The 25,462-nt window shown below is 46.0% G+C and overlaps 1 protein-coding gene across 3 annotated transcripts in view; it reads right to left on the bottom strand.

Moving 5' to 3' along the window:
• znf385c (zinc finger protein 385C) overlaps nt 1-25,462 on the bottom strand; it is a 335,644-nt gene that overhangs the window by 185,328 nt on the left and 124,854 nt on the right. Inside the window, exon 1 of one of the 3 annotated variants that reach the window (XM_080213589.1) lies at nt 24,829-25,034. The exons of the other annotated variants lie outside the window; for them this stretch is intronic. Within the exon in view, the coding sequence (XP_080069715.1) occupies nt 24,829-24,838 (10 nt within the window). The 5' untranslated portion in view covers nt 24,839-25,034. Of the gene's footprint in view, nt 1-24,828; nt 25,035-25,462 lie in introns of those variants that run through there. 3 annotated transcript variants of the gene reach the window in all.

The following is a 25,462-nucleotide window of genomic DNA, read 5'->3' as shown; positions in this document are numbered from 1 at the left end:
GTGATGGGGGAGAGTCTAGAACTAGGGGGTATAGGAACAGTCCATTTAAAACAGAGAGGAGATGGATTTTTTCCCTCAATGTTGTTAATCTTTAGAATTCTCTAACCCCTAGAACAGAGGAGGCCGGGTCACTGAATACATTCAACACTGAGATCATCAGATTCTGCAAAGCTAGGAGAGTCAGGGTAAAAATCAGGAAGGTGAGGTTAAGGTCAATTTAGTCTGAATTTACTGAATGATGGACTAGGTCTGGGGGACTGTATGACCTACTCCTGATCTTACTTCTTACGTCATGTTACATTTTTAACTCTGTCAGGAATGAGATACTTGGCCGTCAGGTGGGAGGCTCAATGGTGCCAGGGTACCAGGTGGGGAAGTGGGACATTGAGGTTGGCCATGGACTGATCATACAATCATAGACTCCTTACAGTACAGAAGGTGGCCATGTGGCCCATCGAGCCTGCAGCAGTAACAATCCCACCCAGACCCTATCCCCCACGTATTTACCCTGCTAATCTCCCAACACTAAGAGGCAATTTAGCATGGCCAACCCACCTAACCCGCACATCTTTGGAGCGTGGGAGGAAACTGGAGCACCCGGAGGAAACCCACGCAGGCACGTGGAGAACATGCATACTCTACACAGAATGACCCAAGGCTGGAATTGAACCCTGGTGCTGAGAGGAAGCAGTTCTAACCGCTGTACCACCATGCTACTGACCATGGGCCAGATAAATCACGGGAAGACCACGGAGGGATCACTCTGGCTCTGGACTGGAGAAATTAAAGGGATGGACTGAAGCAAAATCAGTTCAGGACTGGAAAGATCACACAGTGGAATCAGAGGGTGGAGGAGGAGAGCTTGGATGTGTTTTGGGTTTCCCATAATTGGCCCATGCAGTGTGGAAATTTGATGAGCATGTTAGCATGAGCATCAGGAACGTACTCCCACAGAGTAGGGGCGATTACGGTGTTAGTCGGGGTTGCGATACCCACTCCTACTGGGGTAAGTCCTGCAATCAGATGTTCCCCATGTGTCGTCTGCCCGTTAGATATTTAATTCCCTCAGAGTTCCTGAAGATTGGGTTGGCAGGGGTGCTGCCAGTTTAGGTGGCAGAGGTCGGACCCTCCATCACCTTCATTAAATTCCACTCACTGTGTGCAAGTAGTGAGGTGAATATGAGTTTGACGCAGTGCCAAGTGTGTAAGGCAACAAGTGTTGGAGGTGGGTCCGGCTTGATTGAGGCTGTTGGTAGGTGAGGGATGGAAGCTGAGGTGCGGGTGGGTGAGACCAGTGTGTGAATGGAGCTGCGCGTAAGGGTAAAGGCACATTTATAAAGATACAGACGATGCATTCACTAAGCTTGGGTGAACTTGGACCCCCTGCTGAAGCATGCACCCACTCACCCGCACAGTTAGCCGCACGCGACAATCATTTCAATTAAGAGGCAGCACGGTGCTTGTGTGGTGCCCACATTTGTTACAATTGGCATGGATTAATCGTGCTTTGCAATTCCTGTGCCTGATTACTGGCCGTAATCCAATCCTTCTCACAATGTTTTATGATTCACCATCTTTAAAACTGAAACCGAGTCTTTCATTTGGGTGAAAGTCAATGAAGGATGAATCCAGACGACTCTGTCCCACGCTACAGTGCTTGGCCTACTTTTCAATTACTTGCTTGACAATGCCAATTGATCTGCTGCGTGGCACAGTGCACCCTCCACATCTCTGGGCTGAAGAGTCAAATAATGCTCCCTTACATAGGAGAATACAGACAACCACAAGGATAGGTAGTGAAACTAGTCATAAAAGCTCCAACAAAGCTATTGTTTAGTCAAAGAAAAATAAGCTATCACTTAGTAAAGAAATACAGCAACCATTAGTGTCACATCAACTGGATAGCTTGTGTCAGCTTTTAGTAGATTTGGATTCATCTCATTGAAATCAAGACTAGTACAGAGACACTCACAGTCTATCTACATTAATGCATTATTAACAGACTTTTCTGCTATCTCATATCATTTCCTGTTTACATGAGTAAGCATTTATTTACTTCTACCTGCTTGTACAAAGTGAGCTATTTTGTAATAATGTGAAAAAATTGCCCACTGTGCACATGTAAATAACATTACCTGGCCAGGGAGATTATGAAGCAAGACAATACTCAGTAGGTGTTTGCGTTGATCAAGTCAAAATGTTCATTAGCATGTGAGGTGGTTCCAAAATATGACAGATTGTCATCTGCTCCTGCCTCTTAAAGTTTATCAGTGTCACGAGTAGGCTTACATTAACAGAACAATGGAGTTATTGTGAAAATCCGCTAGTCGTCACACTCCGGCGCCAGTTCGGGTACACTGAGGGAGAATTTAGCATGGCCTATGCACCTAACCTGCATGTCTTTTGGAATAGGGGAGGAACCCCAAGCAACACGGGGAGAATGTGCAGACTCCGCACAGACAGTGATCAAAGCCAGGAATCAAACCCTGGTCCCTGGCGCTGTGAGGCAGCAGTGCTAATCACCATGCGATTTTGCCTGTTCAACGGAGGAGTACAGGCAGCTTTTGTTTCTTTTCCCCTTCAAAAAAACTGCATTGAGCTGCGTGGTGACAGGGCAATGTTCAACAGCCAAAGCTTTGCACATGGCTCGTCATTCATCAGTTTGGCATTTCTCCACTTTCTCATCGCAGGGAGCTTTTTTTCCTTCATTTTGTCTAGTATACATTTGATGCACAGAATTCTTGATAGCTTGACTGGACTTTGGTAAATATCATCATATTGCTTTGGGACTGGGTTGATTGATTTATCCACTGTTCTCACCTCTCATATCTGGTACAAATTATACTTCGGCCATCTATCTTCACAAACTTGGGACTACTGCATATGCTTCTGACTAGCATTAGACATTAGGAAATGTTCTTGGTTATATTCTTAGATTCTACGCTGGATTTGTCATTAATGTTACCTTTCTTTAAATTTATTTGCTCAAGACATGGGGTCGCTGGCTAGGTCAGCATTTGTTGCCCTTCCCTAATTGCCCTTAAGAAGATGGCAATGAGCTGCTGTCTTGAACCACTGCAATTGTAGCATGTCCAAGCACCTAACCTACGTATCTTTGGACTGTGGGAGGAAACCAGAGTATCTGGAGGAAATCCTTGCAGACCATGGGTGGAACTCCACACAGACAGTCACACAAGTCTGGAATTGAACCCAGGTCCCTGGCGCTGTGAGGCTGCAGTGCTAATCACTGTGCCACCATGTTAAATAAGTGCTGCTTGATGGCACTGTCAAAAACATCTTCCATCACTTTGCCAATGATCAAGGGAAGGCTAATGGGGTGGTAAGTGGCCAGGTTGGATTTGCCCTGTTTTTCACGGACAGGACATACCTGGGCAATTTTCCATGTTGTGGGTAGGTACCAGTGCTGTAGCTGTACTGGAGGAGCTTAGTTTGGGTAGGTCTGGAACACATTCTGGATTACTGTTTGACAGAGACAATATGTTGGAAGCCACATTTTATTTTGGACTTGATCTCGCAAAGCATGTCACTTTCTTTGTTTATTAGTCTGAGGTGGCATTTCTCCTGAGTTCCCACCCTACCATCATCTCCAGTCTCCGTGTCAGCTTGGTGTTGTACGCTTTTGCAGAATTGAGACATTCCTTCAGTAAGATGCCATTTGATATGAATGAGAACATGCTGTATGAGGTCCAGGCACGGCAGCAGACCCAATGTGATATGTTATGTGGGCATGAAAATGGCTTCCGGCTTTTGCTGAGGAATGCACCGTGCCAAAGATTTTCACATCTCATTTCTCACGTGCTGCGGGACAAGCTAAGTCAGCTATCTCATCAAATGCCCCAGATCTATTTTTTTAAAAATTTCAATTAGAAATGTAACTTTCTGACTTTGCATTTCTCACCGGGGACACATATTGAAAATCCGGGTGCGACAGAGATAATCAAAAAAGCTCATGTAACACATATCTGGACTGTACTCCCATGGACAATCTCAATGTCAGAATTACTGCTATAAACAGTCTCATGTTAAGAGGTATAGGTAACATCCATGCCAAAAATACAATCCTGAGTGTTCTGGACAGAAAAACTGATTGCAAGAAACTGAAGACTTGCAAAAGAAAGGTCTGCATGCAGATCTCCACCAGGGACATGGGGAGTCTCATTAATTGTGCTCTATTCTAGTTACACTGAGCTGTAGTAGCTTCCATTAGTATGGGATAACAGCATTAGCATCATCCTCATCTCCCACCTAAAATTCACCCTCGTATATAAAAATGTTTATTTTCAAAAGAAAAATCACTTCATTAAGTCAATTTGAAGCTGCCACTCATACCACTGCCAGGTGGCGATGAGCTGCACAGTAGTCTGAGATGATTACTTTTCCTTCACTTTAACTCCCAGGGAATACTTCAAGTAGGAGTTTCCTCCCACAGTCCAAAGATGTGCAGCTTAGGTGGATTGGCTATGCTAAATTGCCCCTTACTGTCCCAAGATATGTAGGTTAGGCAGACTGGCTTTGCTAAAGTGACCCTCAATATCCAAAAATATTTAGGTTAGGTTGATGGGCCATGCTAAGTTGCCTCTTGGTGTACCAAGATGTGTAGGTTAGGTGGATTGGCCATGGTAAATTGCTCCTTAGTGTCCCAAGGTGTAGAGCTTAGGTGGATTGGCCATGGTAAATGCCGTGGGAAGATCCTCATTTAGAGAGTCAGTACAGACTCCATGGGCCGAATGGCTTTCTTCTGTGCTGTAGGGATTCTATAGACATCAGGAGTTCATACTGGGAATTTAGACTTGTGTGTTCTGTATGAACTCCTGAAATATCATGAGTGGAAAATCAGCTGCATTTCCATATTCACATTCCTTGTTGGGAGCGCAGAGTCTGATTAGTTGACTCAAGGGATGTACACATTCTTGATGCTCAGTTTCAAAAATGAAGTGACAAAGTTCAGGCAAAGCAGAAAATATTGGCCAATTGAATAATTTTCAGAGAATTACACACATTCAATGCGTACAAAACCTTTCAGAGTGAAGCACAGACAACAGGTGGGCAGGTGTTAAATTTTGCAGAACTAAATAAATACACTGACCTGACCCAAACTATCTGCATAAATGACACAATTATGAGGGATACAGCAGTAGGTAATATCACTGCAACATGCAAGCTCATATTACAGCAACAGAATACTGGCTGGAATTTTACAGTTGCATCACGGAAGAATGTGAAAATGGAAATACAGGTGATTTTCCGCCCATAATGTTTCAGGAGTTCATACGGCTGGAAAATTGAGTGCACCGGACTGGAAAATCCCACTGGTGGAAGGGGCTGTAAAATTTTACCCAATATGCTGTATAAGTGAGACATGTATGTAAGCTAGTTAATTTTTTTAAGATTGTGGGACACTGGGATTGTTGGCTGGCCAGCATTTATTGCCCATCCCCAAGGGCAGTTGTGAGTCAACCACATTGCTGTGGGTCTGGAGTCACATGTAGGCCAGACCAGGTAAGGATGGCAGATTTCCTTCCCTATAGGACATTAGTGAGTCAGATGGGTTTTTCCAACAATTGATAATGGCTTCATGATCATAAGATTCTTAATTTCAGATTTTTAAAAATTGAACTCAAATTGCACCATCTGCTGTGGCAGGATTTGAACCTGGGTCCCCAGATCACACGGAGCGTTATATATAAAGATGAAGACCCCTGTTGAGGAATAGATTGAGGAATAGTTGAGTTTCTGGATTAATAGTCTAGTGATAATAGGCCATCACCTTCCCTAAATCAACTTAAAGCTGTTTTTATGTAAATGTGTTTGTGTGGGGCAAACCGCATTAGCCTCCTGTCCATTGACTCCGCCTACACTTTCTGCTGCCTCAGAAAGTGGCCAGCATAATCAAGGACTCCATGAACTCTGGACATACTGTCTTCCATCTTCTTTGGTCAGGAAAAAGATACAAAAGTTTGAAAACACATACCAACTGATTCAAGAACAACATCTTCCCTGCTGCCATCAGATTTTTGAATGGACCTATCACATATGAAGCTGATTCTTCTCTAGACCCTACTGGTAACTGCAACACTTTCTTCTGCACTCTCCTTTCCTTCTTCCCCATGTACTCTATGAATGGTACATTTTGTCAGTAAAGCTCGCAAGAAACAATACTTTTCACTGTACCCCAAAACAAGGCTGCACAGTGGGATAGTGATTAGCACCACTGCCTCACAGTTCTAGGGACCTGGGTTCAATTCCCAGCTTGGGTCACTTTCTGTGCAGAGTTTGCACATTCTTCCCTGTTTGCGTGGGTTTCCTCCGGGTGCTCCGGTTTTCTCCCACGGTCCGGGATACGTGCTGGTTAGGTGGATTGGCCATGCTAAATTCTCCCTCAGTGTACCCGAACAGGCGACAGAGTGTAGTGATTCGGGGAATTTCATAATAACTTCATTGAAGTGTTAATGTAAGCCTACTTGTGATACTGATAAATAAACGTCCACATGTGACAATAATAAATCAAATTAATAAACATAGACGCTGTTGCAACTGAAAACATCAATATGTTTCTGAACATACAATATCTTTCATGTCATTGCACAATGCTTCAATACATGAGCCTCATCTTCCCCAATTGTATTTTCACTTATAAGGTCCAATGCCCAATCCACTCCAGATCACACAGAGCGTTATACATAAAGATGAAAATCCCTGTTGAGGAATAGATTGCCTTAACTCGCAGCAGTCACTGGGCCACAATTTCAGTTGGATCTGGAGTAGAATCATAGAATCCCTACAGTGCAGAAGGAGGCCATTTGGCCCACTGCGTCTACACCGACAACAATCCCACCCACGCTCTATCCCTGTCACCCCATATATTTACCCTGCTAATCCCTCTAACCTACGCATCCCAGGAGACTAAGGAGCAATTTACCATAATCAATCAACCTAACCCGCATGTCTTTGGAGTGTGGGAGGAAACTGCAGCAACTGGAGGAAACCCATGCAGACACGAGGAGAACATGCAAACTCCGCACAAACAGTGACCTAAGCCAGGAATTGAATCTGGGTCCCTGGCGCTGTGAGGCAGCAGTGCTAACCACAATGCCACCGTGCTGTTCCCATTCCACTCGCACCTGGAGCAGAGTGAATGGGTCAGAAGTATCGATTTCATTCCCATTATAAATGCAACCCACTAAGCTGGAAGCAATTAGTTACACGAACTGCGATTTGCTCCTTACTTAAAACTAAACAAACATTCATTTTTAATTAATTAGTTTCTAATATCTTTTAGAAAACATTGTGGACGGTCGTAACATATTTGACGATTTCAGACAAAGGGAGAATTAATTTCAAGTCACATTCACTTAACCTGCTGCTGTAATAATTAATGGTTTTGGTAATAGACAATTAAGCAGATCAGGTAAGAAATAATAATAATGAAATGCAAAAACATAAGTAAAACCTGAGGGTGGAATTTTTCATTTTTGTTCAATCTGCTAGGGGGGACACTACCAGGCATGCCCCTCTCCCTCTGGGCAGCTATACCTACCTGTATTCCTGGCTGCCCCACTCCCTCCTATAAGACCATAAGACATAGGAGCAGAATTAGGCCACTCAGCCCATCGATTCTGCGCTACCATTCAATCATGGCTGAATTTTTTCTCATTCCCATTCTCCTGTCTTTTCCCCATAACCCCTGATCCCCTTGTTAACCAAAACCTATCTCTGTCTTGAAGACACTTAATGACCTGATCTCCACAGCCTTTTGCGGCAAAGAATTCCACAGATTGTCCACTCTCTGGCTGATGAAATTCCTCCTCATCTGTTTTAAAGGATCGTCCCTTTAGCTTGAGGTTTGCCCTCTGGTTCTAGATTTTCCTACTCGTGGCAACATCCTCTCCACGACCACTCTATCCAGGCCTTGCAGTATCCTGTAAGTTTCAATAAGATCCCCCCCCTCATCCTTCTAAACTCTGAGTACAGTTCCAGATCCTCAACCGTTCCTCATAAGACAAGCTCTTTATTCCAGGATCATTCTTATGAACCTCCTCTAGACCGTTTCCAAGGCCAGCACATCCTTTCATAGATACTACTCACAATACTCCAAATGGGGTCTGACCAGAGCCTTATACAGCCTCAGAAGATCATCCCTGCTCTTGTATTCTAGCCTCTCAACATGAATGCTCGCATTGCATTTGCCTTCCTAACTTCCAATTGAACATGTTAGTTAGCTCCTGGGGGCTGTATTTACCTGTGCTTTGGATATGATCTATGGATCATACCCATAGATCAAGGAATTGATGCTAATTCTGTCAGTGTGATAACCTGCTCATAGTATTCACATGTCCCCAATGAGACCTTATGAAGCAAGTGCAGGGAATGTGCTAATAGTCACAGCAGGAAACATTGTGCATGCCTGAACTTCAAAGGGGTGATATTAACTCAAAAGGAACATCATAATAGAAGGACACGCCTTTAAAATGGCTCAGGCAGGATCTCAGCTCAATAATCATCCTTGCAAAGGGTTCAAGGTGAGGGGATTGAAAAAGAACAGAAATGGAAGGAAAGGAGTTTCATGGTTGGCAGGTGGCACAGTGGCTACTTCCCTTTACCAAGTTCACGTTGGTCCAGATCTACTGAAAACCTCACCAATGTGACGTCATGTTGGCGGGGTGGGATGGGAGAAGGGGAACAACACAGCAGGAAAGCCGGTGCAAAGCACTGCTGGGTGCATAATTAATGAGGGTGGAACTGGAAGATTTGGTGTGTTTTCCTGTCAATCTCCATAGCAAGAAACATGCCACGTTTCTGCGCCCGTATGGGATTCAGTCCACAGGTGGGAGAATTCCCTGCCCTCTGTTTCTCTCTTCATAGGGGCTGCCTGAGCTGCTGAGTATTTCCGGCATCTTCTGTTTTTATTTCAGGTTTCCAGCACCTTGTCAGAGGCTGACGCAGCTCCACCTGCTCTATAACTGGTCCAGTCCTTGCTAATATCAATAACAGAGCCCAGTTAAATGGCAAGATCATGCAGTATGTGGTTCAGTGCAGACTCTATCCATTTTGGGTAACTCATGCTGCCAGAACAACCTGAGAATATCAAGATATGGAGATCACTGCTTAGTAATTAAGCATTTACTATTTACTAAATCACATCAGTCCACCTACCTAGCTACTTCTATCTGGTACAGAAAAGCATGGTGATGAAATGTGATCTCTAAAAAGCCGGTGTGAAATTTGTCATCACGTACGAACAATACAGGCTAGGAGCGAATGACATACATTTTGACCTCAAGAATTTGACAGACGTCAGGAGAATGATTTTCTGAGAATTGCATGCCAATTGCTTACTATGAGTGGAGACCCCTGGATACCACTGAATTGACTAATGATCCCGAGATGACCAATTTGTTCCATCCTGGACGCTCGGGAAAACATTTCTCCTTAACTATGTGTCCAACTGCCTTTCCCCACTCGGAGAAGTGAATGAGACGTTGACATTCCATCATAGTCTTTCAGTTCCTGCTGCAATGCAGCAGTGTCTGATATTCCAGCTAATCCCATTGTGGCATACACCCAGTGCCTAAATATACTTAGCGGTCAACAAAATGAAGACTGCTGTGACTAGCAGCCATAGGCAAGGCCGCTCATGTCACTGGCGAGGTTTCCCAAACCGACCAATGTTGAATTGGCTCATTAATGACCTCCCTAGCGAATGCATTCTTCCAAAAGGGCCTGGTCACTCATGGAGGGTACAGTCATCTCTTCGGTATCCTATGCTTGCAACCCCTGCTCCTTCATTTCACAGTACAGTAGCCAGACTGATAGGACAGCTTTGACTGTTTTGTCAGTGGCATTATTCTGAAAACAGTGATGCTGATCCTTTATGCATTTCATCAGCCTGAAATATTGTTACTGCATTTAAGATAATAGATGTGCCCTCAAATAATTGGATTAATTGATATTTTTAAATTTGAAAGCAGTAATTATCCTGTAGCATTAAATATATATCAGAATATGGCAAACGCTTTGCTGGGTGGTAAAGTTACTGACACTCCGAATTAATATCTGTCCCATTATTTTTGACATTTCAGAAAATAGGGTGAAAACATCCACCGCCGTGAATTTTGGTTGCACTGTTGCAAAAAAAAATAAATGGCGATATTTAATTTAAAAGAGCACTTTATAATGTAATTGTCGCACTGTTCATTTGATGTTGGTTCAAAAAAAAAGAAGGTTGGTCAATAAAGATGACCTTGTCTGTCAGCAAGGCAGCCACAGCGAAGTGGTTAGCAAGCTGGATCCAATTGTAAAACGGCATTCCGTTTTCCTAATTTACCCCAGAATACACTTACACGGAGCTGATGCGTACTAACATGGAATTCCTAATCAGGGCAGGCTTTCAGTCTAACTCAGCGAACCTGAGGCATTTCATCGAGGAGCCCTCCAGCAGATATGACGCCACTCACTTAAAAACATCATCTATTTAAGTGAACAGAGAGAAAAAAAAATTATTTTCTTACTCCCGGCTTCCTGCATCTGAAAGTATTTTAATTCTGAAACCTGTTTAAGGCAACCTCTCAGGATGGCTCAAAGGAATGAGTTCAGTTGTGTGCCATAGGTTCATCATTGAATCCCCTACAATGCAGAAGTAGGCCATTCAGCCCATCAAGTCTGCACCGACTCTCTGACAGAGTATCTTACCCAGGCTCTCTCTCCCGCCCTATCCCCATAACCCCACACATTTATGGCTAATCCACCTAACCTACACATCTTTGGACACTAAGGGGCAATTTAGCATTACCAATCCACTAACCTGCATGTCTTTGGATGCGAAGAGTCAATTTAGCATGGGAAATCCACCTAATCCATATATCTTTGGACAGTGGGAGGAAACTGGAGCACCCGAAGGAAGCCCACGCAGACATGGGGAGAACATGCAAACTCCACACAGACAGACAATCGCCCAAGGCTGGAATTGCACCCAGGTCCCTGGTGCTGTGAGGCAGCAGAGTTAATCACTGTATCATCGCGCCATCCAGGTGTGTCAGATGTCGTTTCAGGCACCCTGCTTCTAGCATACCCTACAGCCCTTCAAAATTCTAACCCCAACTTGGGCTCAGAAAACAGGGACAAAATTCATCCCCTTTGTCTTTTGATCACCCAAGTGCACCACTTTTTTAAGAGATAAATATGAACGATTTGGAAGTGGGGGACCAAATGTAGTATTTCCAAGTTCATGATTATAGAAAGCTAGGTTGGAATGTGTGCTGTGGGGAAGATGTAAAGCAGCTGCAGGAGGATTTGGACAGACTTAGTGAGCAGCAAGAACATGGACGATGGAAGATAATGAGGAAAAATGTGAGATAATCCACTTTGGTAGAAGGAACAGATACGTGGAGAATTTCTTAAACGGTAAGAAATTAGTAGATAGAATCAATGGATGGGAGGCTGGTTTCGGTGTCCTTATCCATAGGTCACTTAAAGTGCAGCAACCTATGAGGAAGGCTAATGGAATGTTGCCTTTATCACAAGAGGATCTGATTACAGGAATAATGAAGTTTGCTTCTATTGTATAGAAACTTGGTTAGACTGCACCTGGAGTATTGTGTGTAGTTTTGGCCCCCTTGTTTCAGAAGTGATTTTACTGCCATAGGGGGAATGCAAGGAAGGGTCACCAGCCTTGGTCCAGGTATGGTGGGACTGTCTCATGAAGAGAGATTGGACAAACTGAGCCTGTATTCTCTAGGGTCAGCCTCTAGGTCCTCAGAGGTGGTAAAGCTAGGCTTAGGAGACAGCCTCCCAGCAGCAGAAATTGACTCTCTTGTGACAGGACTGATAGTTCTGATTGATTGTTTCAGTCCCTCAGATAAGCCATCCAAAAGAGCCAGCCCGGAGGTCAATGACCCTCCATTGACACTGGCACAGGCAGCAATGGAAGATGGACCTGCGGCACACCCTCTCTCAGCACCAAGCATCCGCGCAGATACTGGCATGTCAGAGGGCAATAGTGCATCATTTCAGCTGATTGTGCCCTCACCAATGTGCACTTCAGGCTCGCTTGAGTGGAGGCAGGGAGTGTCCAATGAACTGGCAATTGGAGGACCGCTGGAGACTAGGACCATGCTGAGGCGATGCAGGTACCGAGTCTCTGGAGTTGTCAATAAAGCAGAAAACCAGCCTCCCGTCCATTGACTCCATCTACACTTCCCGCTGCCTTGGCAAAGCAGCCAGCATAATAAAGGACCCCACGCACCCCGGGCATTCTCTCATCCACTTTCTTCCGTCGGGAAAAAGGTACAAAAGTCTGAGGTCATGCACCCAACTGACACAAGAACAGCTTCTTCCCTGCTGCTGTCAAACTTTTGAATGACCTACTCGCATTATGTTGATCTTTCTCTACACCCTAACTATGACTGCAACACTACATTCTGTACCCTCTTGTTTCCTTCTCTATGAATGGTATGTTTTGTCTGTATGGCACGCAAGAAACAATACTTTTCACTGTATCTTGATACATGTGACAATAATAAATCAAATCAAAATATCCAGCGAGATGCGTGGGAAGATCTGGCTGAGATCCCTGATGGTCTGTGTGCCATGGTCTCAGTATTGGGAGAGACTTTATAGAGTGTGGGCTCTGCGTTGACCCTTAGTTCCAAGCACACAGCCTCATCCATTGAGGGAGTGGCAACTCTCATGGAGAGGCTGCTCCTGGAATGCAATGAGGGACTCCTGGGTTTGTGCTTGGGTCTGCACACCCTCACACAGGCAGTGACCCCAGGAGGTCACTGATATTATGGGTGAAGGATGCAACAAGCAGTCTCTCAGCTCATCCTTCATTGGCGAGCAGAGGAGGTCTGGACATACCTCACATTGGTAAATGAGCTGGCTGTTATCTCTGGGGTCTCCCCTCATGGCATCCTGAATGAAGGCAGCAGCTCTTCCGCCTTGCTGCCAGTCACTGCACCATCCTCGGAGGCCCCAGAAACTGAGGAGTTGCCCGCTGAGCAAACCTTCCCAAGCAGTGCCTACACCTGCCCCAGTGGGCACAGAATGATTGCCAAGGTCATCTATGCCAACAGTGCACCGCAGTCAGCAACCTGTGTTTAATGCCACTGTCAGCAAGGGGCGGGGGCGGGCATCTAGGCATAGCACCCAGAAACATAACTGTAAGACACAATGAGCCAAGGGTTTGCACTGGGTGCTTCTGTTCTTTTTTCATATCACTTCAGTTTATAAATGATCCGATTGGATCTTTTTGCTTTCTTATTAACGTCATCACTATAAATCACCACTTGCTCACCGTGTTCGATTGGTGTCAGCCTCGTCAGTACCTGGTGAGAGATGTCTGGGGCACCAAACTTTATTACTAAGGCAGTGATGCCAATGTGCTCTGTTGAAATGATTAAGTGCAAGGTGATTGGGATGGAGTTGATGCCCATGGACTCTGAGAAGGGAGGGCATAGGGCACACCAGCCTAGCCGCACAAAAATGCTGAATTCAAGGCCTCCTTGGTGCCTCCTGGCTCCCTGATTTCAGCCTCTTCGTCCTTACCATCTGACTGCCCGGGCTCTGCATTTGAATTGACATCGATTGCCTTGTCTGAGACAAGTGCAGCAGCCAGATTGTCTTGCTGGTCCACTGCTTCACTCCTTAAGAGAGAGAGAGCGAAATTGTGAAGAGCACAGCAGACAATGAAGGTGAGCGACATTTACCCGGATGGATACTGCAGGGTGCCCTTGGAGCAGTCCAGGCATTGGAACCATCCAGCTGGCCATTGGGTTTTCTCCACCATTGCAGTTATTGATTCATGGCAGCAGTTGCCTCTCTCCTCGGCTGCTTGAGGGCCAGCATTAGCCACCTCTTCAAAGGATAACCCTTGTCACCAATCAACCAAGCATCGAGGTGAGGTGAAGCTGCGAACAGCCTTGGCACTTGTGAGTAACATAGAACATAGACATCATGGGATCTGTCAGGGTAGCGTGCGCAGACGGGTGGCACAAACTATCTGAACATTCATGGAGTGAAACGCCTTCCTGTTGACAAAGATGCTCGGATGACCTTTTGGCACCTTGATGGCCACATGGATGCAATCATTGTCACCCTGGATGCAGGGCAACACTGGTTAACGTTACTGCCTTGCAGCGCCAGGGGCCCCAGTTCCATTCCAGCCTTCAGTCACTGTCTGTGTGGAGTTTGCACATTCTCCCCGTGTCTGCGTGGGTTTCCCTGGAGTGCTCCAGTTTCCTCCAACAGTCCAAAGGTGTACAGGTTAATGGATTGGCCATGCTAAATTGCCCCTTAGTGTCTCAAGATGTGTAGGTTAGGCAGATTGGTAGGGTAAATACCTGGGGTTACAGGGATAGGGTCTGGGTGGGATTGTTGTCAGTGCAGATGGGCCAAATGGCTTCCTTCTGCACTGTAGGGATTCTATGATTCTATGGATTCTATGATTTGTGGCAAAGCATCTCGCCCACTCAGCCTGGCTGATTTGATCAATCTTGAAATGGATGAATGTTCTCACTTGCCTGAACATCAGTCACCAGCTTGACATGGCTGTGTACAGCTGACTGGGACACTCCACAAAGGTCACCCACTGAGCACTGGAATGATCCAGAGGTGTAAAGGTTAAGTGTGATAGTGACCTTGAGAGCCATGGGCATTGTGTGTCCACCCACACAACTGGAGGCTACCTCCAGCCCAATCATCTGACAGATGGACAGATGGTCCTTGCAAGCCATAGTTTCCTGCAGCACTGGACCTCTGTCATGCCCAGGTAGTTGGCTGACTGTACGTGCCAACAGCTGGGTAGTGCCATCCTCTGCAGGGACATCCTCCTTGCCCTCCCTGCTGCTCCGAGCACCCTGTGCCTCTGCTCTATGGTGTAGCCTGTGACTGCCTTGCTTCCTCTTTCTTTGCCCTCGGTGCTCCTCAGAGGTGGTGCTCCCTGCTGAGTCTCTATACCCATCTGCACAGAAGCAAAAGGGGCTGACACTGAGGATAACAGAGGAACCCAAATCTCCGATATCACGGGATGGCAATGTCCTGAGAACACCAGACTATGCTGAACCTCCAGAGATAACACTGAAAATGCTCCAGTCCAAACCCTCACCTCACTCAGTCCCATAAAACTCTGAACTCTTCAGCCTGACTTTTCTACAGCCCCCTTTTTCCTGCCCTTGGGTCAGAAAAGGGCAAAAGGAGCCCATATTGCCCACACAATGACCTAAGAATCACGCTGGCAACATGATATTGTGGTCAAATGGAGGGATAATTCTGTCAAGTGGCTCCATAATTGCCGTTGGGTGAGCCATTGGTCCATGTCTGCGCACGTGCACCCAAATATCACGCTAGTGGGACATGATGTCAGGAGGCATGCCAGAGGTCATCACGTGAAATTTCGCAAGCTTCCAGCTTGGGCACGCACCCACCTGGGCCGTGTAAACCTCTGCCCACAGAAAAACAGCATATTTGTTTAAATACAGGGGGATGGCAGAATCTTGAGGTACAGAGGTTATTAGATGTCCTGGTACACGTACCGCAAAATATTAGTAAACAGCTACAGCAAAGTGATTCAGAAGGCAAGTGGAAAGTTGTAGTTAATTGAAAGAGGAATGGAAATGGGGCAACACGATGGCACAGTGGTGAGCACTGCTACCTCACAGTGCGAGGGACTCAGGATCATCGTCACCCAAGCCGGGAATCGAACCTATGTTCTCCCTGTGTCTGCATAGGTTTCCTCCAGGCGCTCCAGCTTCCCCCCATAATTCGAAAGATGTGCTGGTTAGGTGCACTGGCCATGCTAAATTCTCTCTCAGTATACTCGAATAGGCACTGGAGTGTGGTGACTAGGGGATTTTCACAGTGATTTCATTGCAATGTTAACATAAGCCTACTTGTGACACTAATAAAAGTATGATTTTGGTGCAGTATTGCAGGGTATTGGTGAAACTGCATCTGGAGTACTATGTATAGTTTTGGTCCCTTTATTTAGGAAAGGATATAAATGTGTTGGAAGCAGTTCGGGGAAGGTTCACATAAATGATACTTGAGATGGGGAGTCTAATAATCATCTGAGGAAAGGTTGGGCAGTTTGGGCCTGTACGCACAGGCACTCAGAAGAATTTAAGACTGAGGTGGGGAGAGATGGTCTGAATGTCATGAGTCTTAGAAGCTTTCTTCCCTGGAGAGAGGTGGAGGCAGAGACATTGCATGTTTTTAAGGCAGAGATAGATAGATTTATTAACTAACAAGGGAGTCAAAAGCAATCAGGGATGTGGAATTGAGCTGCGCAGCAAAGCAGGCTCGAAGGGCTGAATGGTCTACTCTTGCTCCTAATTTACATGTTCATACTTCTTCACCTTCAAGTGTCTCTCCACCATCTTAACTGCACAGCGAACCTGCTTCCAGGCTAATCAAGAGGGTGCCACCATAGTTCATAGAATCCACAGAGTACAGGAGGCCATTCTGTCCATTGAATCTGCACCAACTCTGTAAGAGAGCACCTTAACCAGGCCTTATCTCTGTAACCGCACGAATTTACCCCACTAATTCCCCTTCACCTAGACATCTTGGGACACTTGAGTAATTTATCATGGCCAATCCATCTAACCTTTGCACCTTTGGACTGTGGGAGGAAACCAGTGCACCCGGAGGAAGAGAGATCTCATTGAGACGTACAAGATGATGAAAGGGATGGATAGGATAGAGGTGGAGAGGTTCTTCCTGCTCAGAAAGGACAGCAGGACTAGAGGGCACAGCCTCAAGATAAGGGGGGGGCAGGCAGTTTAGAACGGAGTTGAGGAGGAATTTCTTCACTCAAAGGGTGGTGAATCTCTGGAATTCTCTGCCCGTTGAAGTGGTTGAGGCTACCTCGCTAAATATTTTTAAGATGCGGGTAGATAGGTTTTTGGTAGGCAAGGGGATTAAGGGTTATGGGGAGAAGGCGGGAAAGTGGAACTGAGCCACTTCAGATCAGCCATGATCTTATTGAATGGTGGAGCAGGCTCGAAGAGCTAGATGGCCTACTCCTGCTCCTATTTCTTATGTTCTTATGTTCTTACGTAAACCCAAAGCAGACACGGGGAAAATGTGCAGACTCCGCACAGACCCGAGGCTGGAATTGAACTCAGTTCCAACTGCTCTTTCCTGCCCCAAAGGGGAAAACATCCGAAAGCTTAGAGGCCTTCACATTTCAGTGACTCTTTTCTATGATGTCATGGAATCTAAGGTTGGGGAGAGGTGTTGGGGGGGGGGGGGGGGTGCTGCAGGGGGGAGGGATGGAATTGACCATTTCAAATCAATTTTAATTTCCTTGTAAAATCCATCTGTCCGAGAGAAAATTTGTGCTCCAGCCAAGCAGCTGCCAAAACTGAATGCAACAACGCTCACTCTATCGAACTGACACCAGAATACATTATTCTAATCACACTCTCAATATCTTACTTCACTCTATAGTCCTATTAACATTGAGTGAATTTGGATTGATTCAGTGCCTAATGAACTCAGTTCACAGTACAGAAACAACAGATGTAAAATTTAGCAATCAGCTGTGACAAACAGTCAATATATAGTAAATTTATTGAAATTTTGATAGACTTTTGTTTTTAATCACATTATTCTTTGGTGTATTTTAGCCTCTCTTACTCATTTCTGCTATGAAGAAGCTTTGTCCACAAGGATAATACAGTAGGTGCTGCTATGACACTGGTACATTTTGAACTTTGTATAACATTAGCTAGGTCAGTGTGACGCATTTGGTTTGAGACATCCAAACCTGTCACCACTATGGAGTTATACTGGCGATGTGAACCTAATGATAATATCACGTCCAGCCCTAACACAAGTCCCTATATAAAATACATACTACTAGACAATAATGAGGTGACAGTAATCTAGCTTAGCCAAATCTTTGAATGTTGAACATAGCCAGGCTAGTATGAATTGTATAATGCGGCCGTAACATATACAGCACAGTGGTTAGCACTGCTACCTCACTGTGCCAGGGACCTGGGTTCCATTCCAGTCTTGGGTGACTGTGCGGAGTCTCCACGCAGACACGGGGAGGACGTGCAAACTCCACACAGACAGTGACCCAAGCCGGGAATCAAACCCAGGTCCCTGCCGCTATGAGGCAGCAGTGCTAACCACTGTGCTACTGTGCCGCCCTGTGACAATAATAAATCAATTATACATTATACAATACATGTGACAATAATAAATCAAATCAAAAAAAATGTGTAGGTTAGGTGGATTGACCATGATAAATTGCCCTTTATCGTCACAAAGTATTGAGGTTAGGGGGATTAATGCATGGGATTACAGGGATAGGCTGGGGATGGGCCTGGATCAGATGCTCTTTTGGAGAGTCAGTGCAGGTTGGGTGCCAAATGGCCTCCTTCTGCACCATAGGGATTCTATGAAATATAATCATTATGCCTTTGGACATTGAGAGGAGAACGTGACACAGATACCGCAACTTCTCTACAGCACTGGCTACTGTCCTCATTTCATGCCTTGGTGTCAGATAATATCACAGAATCTCAGCTGTAAACACCTGACACTGCTGATGTATTTCACAAAGGATACATTAGTGACGCAGCAGACGTGGGCAATCTCAAGAGATTATTTTGTGCGTTAACCCTCGTAGGCCAGTGAGAGGAAGCCGATCTTGGGTTTTTTTTTTGCAAGAGGAAGAGAACTATGTGCTATCGGCAACAGATTTCTATCAAACGTGCCACTCTGCTGCCGACTCCTGTAAAATTATACCATGCCATTGCAGCGACTTGTGAAGAATGACACACACTTACATTAAACATAACGAGTGTATGTTGAAGATCTCACCTCTTGGCACAGATTGAAGTGCACACGTTATTTTCCCAGGGAGCAAAGAACCACAGAATCTCCACAGTGCAGAAGGAGACCATTCAGCCTATCGAGCCTGTACCGACAACAATCCCACCCAGACCCTATCCCTGTAATACCCACATATTTACTCTGCTAGCCCTCCTCACACTACAGGGCAATTTAGCATAGCCAATCCATCTAACCCGCACATCTTTGGACCATGGGAGGAAACCAGAGCACCCGCAGGAAACCCATGCAGACGCGGGGGGAACATGCAAACTCCACACAGACAGTCACCCAAGGCTGGAATTGAACTCGGGTCCCTGGCACGGTGAGGCAGCAGTGATAACCACTGTGCCAATAGCTATCAGGCGTACTTTATTGGGGAGAAAAATATTCTGGAGTTCATGACATGAAAACAAAACTGAGAAATTCGACCTTATTCTGCACTAGACTTCCAAAGAACCGTGGATGGAAAGGCAAGTCGTGAATGCTGAAGACCTGAAATTAATGGGTTACTCGCTTTTTCTGGACTCACGTTGAGCAAGATTAATTGTATTTTGGAGCCTAACAATTCTGAATACTTATTGTGATAATTTGTTTGCTCAGGAGATTTCAAATATTCAAACTACCTCAAAGGGAGAGTCAATTAATCTTCAGGAATCAACTGAGAAAAAGAGAGTTTAAATCTGGTTTTTCAACCTTCCTCTAAGTACTAAAACCACACTTTATCCCTGTCACGCTGCACTGCATTTTTTAAAATCTCTGTCATAGCCACAAAATACATAAAAGGGCTTCCTCCCTCTACATCTATCCCTCCTGTGAATTGCCGCAAAAGACTTGAATTAATTGCAGAAATGCAAATTAAAGGTGGACATTCACAGGGTGCCATGTTTTTTTTCTGCCGCTACGTTCTGCCACACGTTCTTGTGTTGGCCCTTTCATGTGGGTTTTCTAAAGAACAAAATCAGGAGAACTTAGCAAGCAGATCAGTCCCATCAAGAACAGGTCTTAACATGTCTTCCTTAAATAAAGCTCCTGGAATTGTAAAATAAAAGGCTATAAGGTTTCCATCTCTCTAATTTCTAGTTAGACTTGTCCGGCTTTTTCATTAATGAGCAGTGGGAATTTCCACATCCCTGTCCCCTCTTCCCCGCCCCCACTCCCTTCCCCACCCCCCCCACTCCCTTCCCCCTCCCCCCCACCCCCACCCCCCGTCACTCCCTTCCCCTTCTCCCCACTCGCTCCCTTTGTGAGAGGAATCTAGAGTACCCACAGGAAACACGGGGAGAACGCGCAAACTCCACACAGTCACCTGAGTCCCTCCCACCCCTTCTCTCCCCATTCCTCCTCCTCCTCCTGCCCCTTCCCTCCCCACCCCTCCTGTGGTAGCACCATTGGCCCAGACAGCTGGATCTTCTGGTCCCGCCCATGTCTACGGCGTTTTGCGTGGCTCACCTGCCATGCCAGTGAGGGGGTGGGTGGGGGGTGGGGCGGGGGGGGGGGGGGGGTGCGGTGCTGATGGTGGCAGGAGGACGCTGCCATCGGCAGGACCAGAAGATCCCATTGGTTAACGGCTGGAAAACCCTGCCTCAGGAAATTGAAGTGTGAACATCCAGACTGATTCTTAGGGTGGAATTTTCCTGTCCCGCCCACCACGGGAATTGTAATGAGTGGGATACGGACACGCAAAGGTTTGTTGGCCTCAGGTGGGGATTTCCTGCCTTGGAGCGAGTTTGGCCAGAAAAATCACACTCTTAGATTCCTCCCGCAGCTTCACTTTCTATATCCTGAGATTTGGCAGCAAGGTAAGGAGCAAAAACAACATGGAATAAGATCAGGTTATTTGGCCCATCACACTCTCTCCTTAGGGACTTTACTTGGCTGTTTACAATCAGCCCCATTGTGGATATTGCCTCGCCCACTTAATCCCCTGAACAAAAGGGGATATATAAATACTGACTGAACTCCTGAAGCTAGTCATGAAAACACCAGTGCATTCATTCATACTAACATTTCCAATATTCTCCTCTGGGCCTCTACTACTCTTGGACACCAGGGGTAACATACAGGGTCCATGTGACAAGAGATGGGCTTGGAGCCACCACCACACAAACTGATTGGATATTTTGAATTTGGGTGGAATCTCTGAGCTCATCTCATCATAATAATTTGAAAGCATTGTCGATATGTGCCTCCAACTAGGGTCTGTTTATTGAGACCGGTTGGCTGGGAGGTGGCGGGATTGGAGGGGAAGAGGAAAGACAGCGGGGGAAGATTTGTAAAATCTATCCTTCTTTCAGAATTTTAAAGGTCTGTGTTATCACCTTGAATACGTTATCTTTCAGTGGTTGATCAGGACAAAGCTTCACTGTTTAACTTGCAGTGACAAACAAAATGTCAACTTCCAGAGGAAGAATACCAAGAACGCTCGGAACTACAAATGCTTCAGTGGTAGCACTAATTGAGCAAGCTCGCCAGAGAACAGTCGCATTCTTTGTTGCCCCAGGGGTGAGCCATAAAGACAAGCAGCACAGAATGTACACAGAGAGAGAAAACAATACAGACAGTGCTTAACTCCCCTTCACACTACCTTCACTATGTACGAAAATTACACGCTAATAATTTACACTCTAAATATTCCTTCAACCACATGCTTGAACAGATTAACAGGTTGGCAGGAGGGATGGGGAGGACTTTCTGCTCCTGGTTTTGGGGGTTGGAAACAGCTGCAGGAGCAGAAAGTCCAGCACGGAGTCCCAAAACAGCTTTCACGCTGACTGAATCTTCCCCCCCCACAATGGTGTAGCAGGAATTCCTACTTTGAATATATTTAAACATCATCATCAGACCTTCATGATTAATAGTCCCACTGCCACTCCCACAGCACCCCCCCCCCACCCTTGTCCATTCACATTGGCATGTGGGTACACTGGTATGAATCACAACAGGTTCCCCCTGACATGCACCTGGTGAACACAATCCTCCAGAGAGGCACAGGTGAGGACGGAGCGGGGCAGGCAGGCAGGGGAGAAGGGTCATGTCCCAGCAGTACCTTGGCATTGTCCAGACAGTATCCTGGGCACTGCCTCCAGCACTGCTCCTGGGGGCTGATGTCTTCCACCTGGTCATTCCCACCCATTGCTCCATTCTGCAAAACAAAGTGAGAAAATTCCACCCAACATTTCAGTTCTGTGATGTTTCTGAAATGTTGAGCTGGATTTAATGGGATGTTTGACAGTGTGGATGTTTGGAAAATGTGGTGCATGGCCTGCCTGCCTCCTTGCAGCCCATCCCTGATCTGTCTCCCAATGTGGCAGCAGAGGAGTTGAGCAGCCGTCCTGGCCTCAGACCTACTGAAGTCTGAGAGTGGCCAATTAATGAGTTGCCACCCAGCCAGGCCCCAGGTCCTGCTGTTTTCCAGGACTTAGCCACCAGTCTAGCCTTCATAACCTCCTCTCCTTTGGGAACTGGCTCTGGCCTCAGCAGTGACCACCACTTGTATCTAGTCTCTCTAAAGGTGGGACCTCTTGCCCAGATGGGCGCAGAAAGGAAGTCCTGAGCCAAATAAGGAAAAACTGAGCATAACATTGCTTTTTGGAGTGCAGGGTCCCAGTCTATCTTTTAGTCTTGGGGGTTGCGGGGGGGTGGGGGGGGGGGAGTGGTGAGTGATGGGGAATATACAGTCCATCAATGCTGGTCTTCTCTCCACAAATGTTGCCTGACTGCTGAGTGTTTTTCACATTTTCTGTTTTTATTAGCCCGTGTCAAGGGCATAGTTTTACAGTTGGCATGGGTGAAGTTGCCATCTCATGTCACAGCAGCAGTTCCACAGGTCACCGTCTTCCATTGACTGCCAAATTGCCAGGACATGTGTAGTGTCCAAAAGACTCAACAATGCAGCATGTCAGGTTGCTAACCCCTGGGATTGCCCCAGAGTCTCCAGGGATTAAAGATGAATTTTCTGGACAATGTCACAATGAAGCCGGGGATAGACCACATGTGTTAGAAAAGTATATGATGGTTTTCAAATTCTTTAACCAGTATCATTTATAACTATAAAGATGATGGGGGAGGAGGAGTGATAAAGGGGCTGTTGGACTGACAATGGAGCATCAAATTGGGTTAGGTCAAGTGGACGGGAGGAGGGCACAACGGACCCCAAAAGATTCGTCTTACCTTACCCACCACCCCCACCATTTCTTGCCTGACACCAGCTCACGCACTAAGTTGTCAGGCTACCAATGGGCAAAGGTGCCCTCTGCCATGGATAATAAAAAAATCTGTTTGCTTTACAATTGGCGTGCAATGGTGTAGGAGGACTTGACAAGTGACCAATGACATGAGGGAGGAGTGTGGGGCAGGGGGGAGGGAAAACTTATATGACAAAACCCCCAGGAATATGTCCAATTACTATAGGCAACTAAGCAGGACTGCTTTCAAGCCATGTACCTGCTCAAAGTATTTTTTTAAAAATTCATTTGTGCCCATTCCTAGTTGGCCTTGGAGGGCAGTTGAGGCAACCACTGTGGAGTCATGTGCGAGCTACACTAGGTAAGGACAGCAGATTTCCTTCTCTAAAAGACATTGATGAACCAGATGGGTTTCTTCTGACAATTGACAATGGTTTAATGGTCATCAGTAGATTCCTAATTCCAGATTTTTTAATTTGAATTCAAATTCCACCATCTGCCACGGCAGGATTTGAACCCAGGTCCCCAGAACATTAGTTGAGTTTCTGGATTCATAGTCTAGTGATAAAACCACTAGGCCATCGCCTCCCGTCCTTTGTACCCAGTACATTGACCACTGGAATATGGGCTCATACCAGTACAGGGGCTAACCTCCCCCAGCAAGGGGCGAACCTCTCCCAGCCTCCCATCGACCCCCACCCCCCGTTCCCGACATGAAAAAGAAAGACAAACGGAATATTTTCAATCAGTTGCCATCGGTGATTACATTTTCAAAAGCGTGTAGTCACACTCAGGTAATTCCACCTTATTGAATAAAATGCATTATCTGGCTTGCAGCTACATGACTCGAGATTATTATCTCATGCCTGGAATCACGGTTGGATGTTAATCAAAGACTGTTTAATGGTGAAAATGAGCCCTGAGCACTCAACATCAGAGAGATTTCATACTTCTTTCGTCAATATAGCAAGGCTATTTCCTTCTGTTCCACACACATATAATATAAATATATAAGAAAAGTATTTGTCCTCCAACATGTGGTTTAATGACTAATTTAATGTAGTGTTTCATTCTGTAAGATTGAAAGACTGCATGGCCAACAGCCTACATGAGTTTGAAGACAAATACATACGTGGGGTTCACCTTTAATTACACGTGGCTGTACTGATAGCACAGATAATGAGGACTGGTGTCTGGCATCTTAACACAAGCACACCTCAACACACTCCCGACGTCCATTCGCTGATCCAACCCCCTAAAGCCCAACACCAAACAACACCCCACTTTTAAAATCAGAGGCTTTTTGCTTTTGGAGCACTAGACGTTTCGATAAAGACCTTGGGCACTAATGTATCAGACAGTAGTCGCACTTGGAGCTGGGCGACTGTCTGCTTTAAGTGATCATCAAAACATTTAATGCCTTATTAACCCGATCAACACGGAGCCACATCCTACCAGGCAGCTTGCTGGTGTGTTGCAGCGAAATGAAATTCCTAGCAAGTAAGGTTGCCCCGTTTCCAGCTTCGAAGGAGGATTTTTTTTTAGATAACAAGTGCAGTATAATGAGCTCTGCTGAAATGCACTCAAAAAGGTATGATGGTCACATTATTATCACAGTAAATAAATCATACCCAGCTCAGCACTGGAGAAAAAGGCTGAGCCACTTTCCTGCTATGTCGCTGTCTCTATCATCACAAGCTGAGAGCAGCGCTCCTGCCTCTTGCCAGCAATTCCACTACCCACTATGTGCTTAAAGTTCCCATCGCTTGTCTTGACTTACCGAGTAGCATTTCTGCACAAGTTGCTGGAAACACCCCCCCTTGCTGTGCCTTCAGATGTTGGAGGGAAATCAGCCTCCCCCCCCTCAAAAGAAAGCCTCCTTTGAAAAGAACACCTCTCCTCTGGACAAGTTAATTCCACAGTTACACCTTTAAACCACAGGCGATTCTTCTTTCTGTCTCTCCCTCCAGGGGTTAGCAGAGTATCCTCTGCAGCTACTGGTTTCACCAAGGGGGATGGAGTGGGTGGGGGGGTGGTGGTGGAATGAGAATTAGCAACCTTTCCCACCAAAAGTCCCGCAGAGAAAAAAAATCATGACAATCGGAGGGGAGGGAACACACCAAGTGACTGAAGTTCAAATCTCGCCCCCTCTCCCCTCACAGTAAAAAAAAAGGCACTCCCGACCCTCCTCTTCAGGACTGTCAGCGATGGAGCCAGCAGAAGGCTGCAGAACAGGGGGGGAACAACTGCATCAATCACATCCCCCAGGATCCCTCTCCTTATTTTTTTTGTATCCCCTCCCCACTCTCTGCATTAGCATGCAACACGGCACCTTCGCCAGCAACAGGGAACTTAAATAGAGTTATTCATCCTCCCCCTGCCTGGGACAGTGCACCCCCCCCCCCCCCCCCCCC

Source organism: Carcharhinus amblyrhynchos, chromosome 27, assembly GCF_965287045.1.
Source record: "Carcharhinus amblyrhynchos chromosome 27, sCarAmb.v2.hapA, whole genome shotgun sequence".
NCBI lineage: Eukaryota > Metazoa > Chordata > Chondrichthyes > Carcharhiniformes > Carcharhinidae > Carcharhinus > Carcharhinus amblyrhynchos.
Note: the sequence above shows the minus strand (reverse complement) of the source record. Positions and strands in the feature narration are given on the sequence as shown.